General features: G+C 43.5%; 1 protein-coding gene across 1 annotated transcript in view; it reads left to right on the top strand.

Moving 5' to 3' along the window:
* Positions 1 to 6: 6 nt before the first annotated feature.
* Positions 7 to 5,198, top strand: part of SKIL (SKI like proto-oncogene) — a 15,724-nt gene continuing 10,532 nt past the window's right edge. Inside the window, exons 1-2 of the mRNA XM_003209233.3 lie at positions 7 to 1,646; positions 4,312 to 4,409. Coding sequence (XP_003209281.1) covers positions 540 to 1,646; positions 4,312 to 4,409 — 1,205 coding nt within the window. The 5' untranslated portion in view covers positions 7 to 539. The remainder of the gene's footprint in view (positions 1,647 to 4,311; positions 4,410 to 5,198) is intronic.

The raw sequence follows: 5,198 nt of genomic DNA, 5'->3' as shown, positions 1-5,198 counted from the left end.
AAATCGCGAAGTTGGCGGCACAATAAAGCAGGCCCCGAAGATTCGGGCTCCGTCTCCAGGAACTGAAAGTGCCGAGCGGAATTTCCGCGTGGCTCCAGGTACGTTTGGGATCGGACGGAGCCGCGAGCGCTTCTGTATTTTGATATCGAAGTACGGACTGACTTCGACAGCCGGCTGTTGTTGATAGAAAAAAGTGGCCCCGAATGGACCTCCTGCACCTCGTTCGTTCCTGAAGCGCTGCTGTGTGACTGTGGGCAGCGTGTGAAGAATATCCGTGTGTACAAATCACGGTGGTTCTTTATAAGACAGTTGAACAAATGGTTCTAGAACTAGAAAACTGTTTGACCTCTGCAGACTTACTTTCTTAGTATTATGTTCAAAATGGGTTGCAGGTTTTGCTGTTGGAGGCCGAAGGATTAAGTGGAGTGCAAACCGGGGCGTGCCTGCGGTAGTCGAGATCTCTTGAAATCGTTTTTGTCTAAGCAAGCAGGAAAATGTGCATTCGAGACTGTAATTAACTGAAGTTCTGGTGTTCAGCGATGGAAAGCCCACAAACAAATTTCCCTCTAGGGCTCGTTTCAGAGCAAAAGAGGAGTGGGATCCAGGAGGATGGGAGCCCCCCACTGAAAAAACTAATGACGGAAATGCACGTAAATAGCCAAGTACGAGTTGTGATAAATAAACTGCCAACAATCAAGAAGGAAAACTTGGACGAATATGACGAAACTTCTGTGGAGGCTGACGGGGAGAGTGCCAAGCCAAACAGTTCTTCAATCTCTGAGCCTTTGAATTTAAATCCAGGTCTGAAACACACGTTGGCACAATTCCACTTGAGCAGCCAGAGCTCGTTGGGTGGACCGGCAGCTTTCTCAGCTCGCTATTCCCAGGAAAGCATGTCACCCACCGTCTTCTTGCCTCTTCCATCACCACAAATCCTTTCTGCTCCGCTGCTCATTCCTCCCGACAGCTCCACAGAGCTCACTCAGACTGTACTGGAGGGGGAATCCATCTCTTGCTTTAAAGTTGGAGGAGAAAAAAGGCTCTGCCTGCCTCAGGTGTTGAATTCAGTTCTTCGAGACTTTTCTTTGCAGCAGATTAATACAGTGTGTGATGAACTGTACATATACTGTTCCAGGTGCACTTCCGACCAACTTCATATTCTGAAGGTTTTGGGAATTCTTCCATTTAATGCTCCGTCCTGCGGGCTAATTACACTGACTGACGCTCAGAGGCTATGCAATGCTTTACTACGTCCTCGCACCTTTCCTCAAAATGGCAGCTTTCTCCCTGGTAAGAACACATTGGCCCAACTGAAGGAGACTGGCAGTGCCTTTGAAGTAGAGCACGAATGCCTGGGCAAGTGCCAGGGTTTGTTTGCACCTCAGTTCTACCTTGCGCCGGACGACCCCTGTATCCAGTGTCTGGAGTGCTACGGGATGTTCTCACCCCAGACCTTCGTGATGCATTCGCATCGATCCCCCGACAAGAGGACCTGCCACTGGGGCTTTGAGTCAGCCAAGTGGCACTGCTACCTTCATATTAACCAAAAATACCTGGGAACGTCGGAGGAGCGGGAGCTGAAGCATCTCTTGGAGGAGATGAAGGAGAAATTTAGTGAGAAAAATCAGAAAAGAACTCGATCAAAAGTAAGTTCACCTGCTCTTGTAGAACTCCTAAATCTCTCTGCCTGCACGTAAATGGTCCTTCTGGAAGCACAGTGCTTGCCCCTTGTAGATGGCAATGCTTGTCAAGCCAAGCCTAAATGAATTTCATGAGGGAGCTTCACCATGGAAATGCATTTTTGATGAAAAGGCATAGTGATTTCTTTCCTCTTTGGGCTCTAAGTAACTATGTTCAAGATGGTTTGTTTTTTGTTGGTTCTTGTTTTATTTTGAAGTAAGCAGTCTCTGGAAAGTTCAGAATTAATTTGGAGATCTTTTGAAGTGTTTTATGCAGCTGAACAATGCAGAAAGGAGCTTGAAAATCAGGTGTTACCAATTGGTTTTTTATTTGTTGCATTCACGCCTGCACACACACACGTGGTGCATGGCTGCCTGGCCTGCCAACCACCCATCTCATGGCTTTGCCATCTCATGGGTAAGGGCGCATCGATAAGCTCCTGTTAGAAGCCCAAAGCCTGCTTCTTCAGCAGTAGCTTTCTGTTTAAACGAGTTTTATGGAGAAATATGCCAAAAGAAAGGAGTTCTGAAGCAGTCCAAGTAAAGAGCTGTAGGATGGTATCTTGACAATGGTTAATAATAGACATAGTATTTTTCCTAAAATACTGCTGTAAGTCTGCAGTGCAGTTCAAAAATACAGAGCTTATTTTCCTTCAGAGGGCTTCTAATTTAAATAATAAACACCAGATAAATGCTGGATGTTGCTGGGGAAATAATCACGTTATGTGCAAGAAATAGGCTTTTTAAGAGGAGAGCTGGTAGGGAACACAGAGAGCAGCTAGCTCATTAAATGAGGGAACGCATAGGTAATGACAACATGGATGCTTGCATTCAAAGAATATGCAGTTTTATTGAGTGTAATCTAAACTTAAAACTTTTTGGTTCACCTGGTGGATGTTTTGTCTTGGATTTCAAAGCAGTCCATGCAGGTGAGCCCAGAAAGGTGTGCGGTGAGGTGACACCTTCCAGCACAGCTCTGAACATTTAGTGTTTCAGAAGGGCTTATTGCAGTAACAGCTATTGCTACAGTTGTGCCAGTCTGCTGTAAGGGATTTTATCAGAAAATTTCCACAAAAGTCTGCTGTATGGCATTCTTGCACGTGCTGAATCAGCTGGAGGTGCAGGTAAGCTCACAGCAAGGAGTCTTCACTGTCATGACAGTCTTTATCCTTGCAGTGTCAGTACAGGTAATGAACTGTGGCATGGGTGGAAGTGTGTTCTAGGTGTGACTACAGGAGGCTGCTTCCTGTTTTGTGTTAGCAGACTTCTGACCACGATTTCAGTTTCCTGTAGACAGATGAAAAAACAGCTGAAGTTCACAGCAGCAGTCATTTGGACTGGACTGGTACAAACAAAATACAAAAAACCCTTTCTGAATTCTTCCATTACAGACCTCTGTAGTTGTTATTATTATTATTAAGTAGCATATGAAATTAATATGAAAGAAAAACTGAAAACTTGAGCAAAGATAAAATGGTGGGGAAGAGTTTTGTACGAATCACTGTTTTGGAGCTTAGCTTCCTTGTTTCCTCTCTCCTTTCTGTTCCTTTTGGAGCTGATTTGAGGAACTGCATGGGTGGAGTTACATTGCAGTTGCAGTGCTAGACTTCAAATTTAGCAGGCTTGACGTTTTGACCAGAGCAATATAGATAGGATTGACTCTTTTTTGTGGTCAAGTGACATCTGATACAGGCCGTGCTGCTGTGACTGCAGACTCTTTGACTGGCAGAGGTGAGGTTCTATGACAGTCTGGTTCTGGGTGTGTGAATATGGATTTCTTGTGGCTGCTGGCTGGGGTCAGCTAATCACACTGGGGGAAAACCCACCTGCATTCACATTTCTAGGGGTTTCAGTAGACATCTCCCCAGTTCCAAGACTATTTTAATATGATGGAATTAGGAATCAGTTTTTCAGCTACCAGTCTTGTAGATAGGACCGGACACCTTTCACTTGAAAATAACCATAACTTTGTAGCAGAGCAGTAAGTATCAGCAGTAACTTTGCCTAAAGTTTAATTTTGGAAATGGTTTTTGAGACAAACAGAAGGAGGGTTGCTATCCAAATACTGCATGCACAGAAGTGCTTTAGGATGGTGTGTTCTGATGCGCCTGAGGTACTTCTGTTCCTTACTGCAAAGGGTTGTTAGCTTACTGCAGTGACCTTGCCCAGCCGTGTATCTGTAACACCAGCAAGTGTTGCTTTTTCCTCACAGATTTCATTTTGTAGTGAAGTATCTGACAAGTGCATACTTTGATGTGTAGATGCTTAATTACCAAAGGCTGATACAACCTTTTTGGAGTCCTGTTTCTGCTTTCTGTTTCTCCCAGTGTCTGGTGGCATGTCTCTGGCAGAGTGCTGGGAGCTCAGCAGAGCTTTTATGTAGGTTTATGAAGAGCTTTTCTTTCAGTTTTGTTGCTGCTTTACTCATAATGGGAAATCGGTGATTGAAGAAACTTCTGTCTCTTGCATCAGCATGCGCTTCTGCCAAAGTCTGTGCCTTTTCCAGTACCCCAGTTTGTCTTTGTGTGTATGCATTAGTGGTGGAAGTGCCATTCCACTGAGAACAGTTTGTTAAAACGTCATTAACGTCAACCTGTCTTCAAATTACTGTTTGGCTTTTATTTTTCTTGAGGTGGATTCGCAGCAGAGCCTAGAATTATCACAGTGGTATCCTGTGATAAAGCAGGAAGCAGAAGCTGATCCTCAGCCACCCTCCTTCTTCCATCCCAGGTAACTGAATTTCCTTTGCAGCACGATGAGCATTGCATACGTAAATTCAGTACATAAATTTCAGCTGAAAAAAATGTATTTGCAACCTGAACTGTTACAAAAATAATTGCACCCTAACTTGTAATTCATTTCTTCGTGTAAATATTAATGAACTGCTTATGGGCGATTTTTGGTGTGAGACTCAAGCTGTGATGTATGGGCGTTCTTCAGGAGGAAATACAATTGAAATGTAATTACAACTTCTCTTCTCAAGCTAGAAATGACAGAAGTTAATTTTCCTATTATAACATAATGCACGTATGTGCAAAGCTGCATAGGGCCTATTTACCATGAGTGCAACTTCATTTCCTTTCAAAAAGGACTTGCAAAAACTGTTTGAAGACTTTATTCCATGCTGGAATGACTGCAGCTGACTTGTTGGTTAATTTCCAGGTTTCAGAAATTGAGTGCATTTCTTTAATGTAGTACACACTCTGTATTCTGCATCAGTGTTGGTCAGTATATGTGGAAAAGAAGGTCCAGTAATGGTCCCAAGTCTGCCCAGCACTGTCAGTGCCCAGCTCTGCTATTTAAAAAGCAGTGTGCACCTTACCACTGTGCTGATCCCTGCTCCCATACCCCATTGCTGATAGGAGGATTATGAGAATGAGAGTGCTAGAGAGTCTGGATCTGGTGGCATTCTAATTTCACTATTTGCATTTAAGAGAAGACTTCATATGATTTTTATATATCTATATGTATGTATGTATTTTTAATCAGTCACATTTGCATAAGCTTTTTTTTTTTTTT

This window comes from Meleagris gallopavo, chromosome 11, assembly GCF_000146605.3.
Source record: "Meleagris gallopavo isolate NT-WF06-2002-E0010 breed Aviagen turkey brand Nicholas breeding stock chromosome 11, Turkey_5.1, whole genome shotgun sequence".
Taxonomy (NCBI): Eukaryota; Metazoa; Chordata; class Aves; order Galliformes; family Phasianidae; genus Meleagris; species Meleagris gallopavo.
Note: the sequence above shows the minus strand (reverse complement) of the source record. Positions and strands in the feature narration are given on the sequence as shown.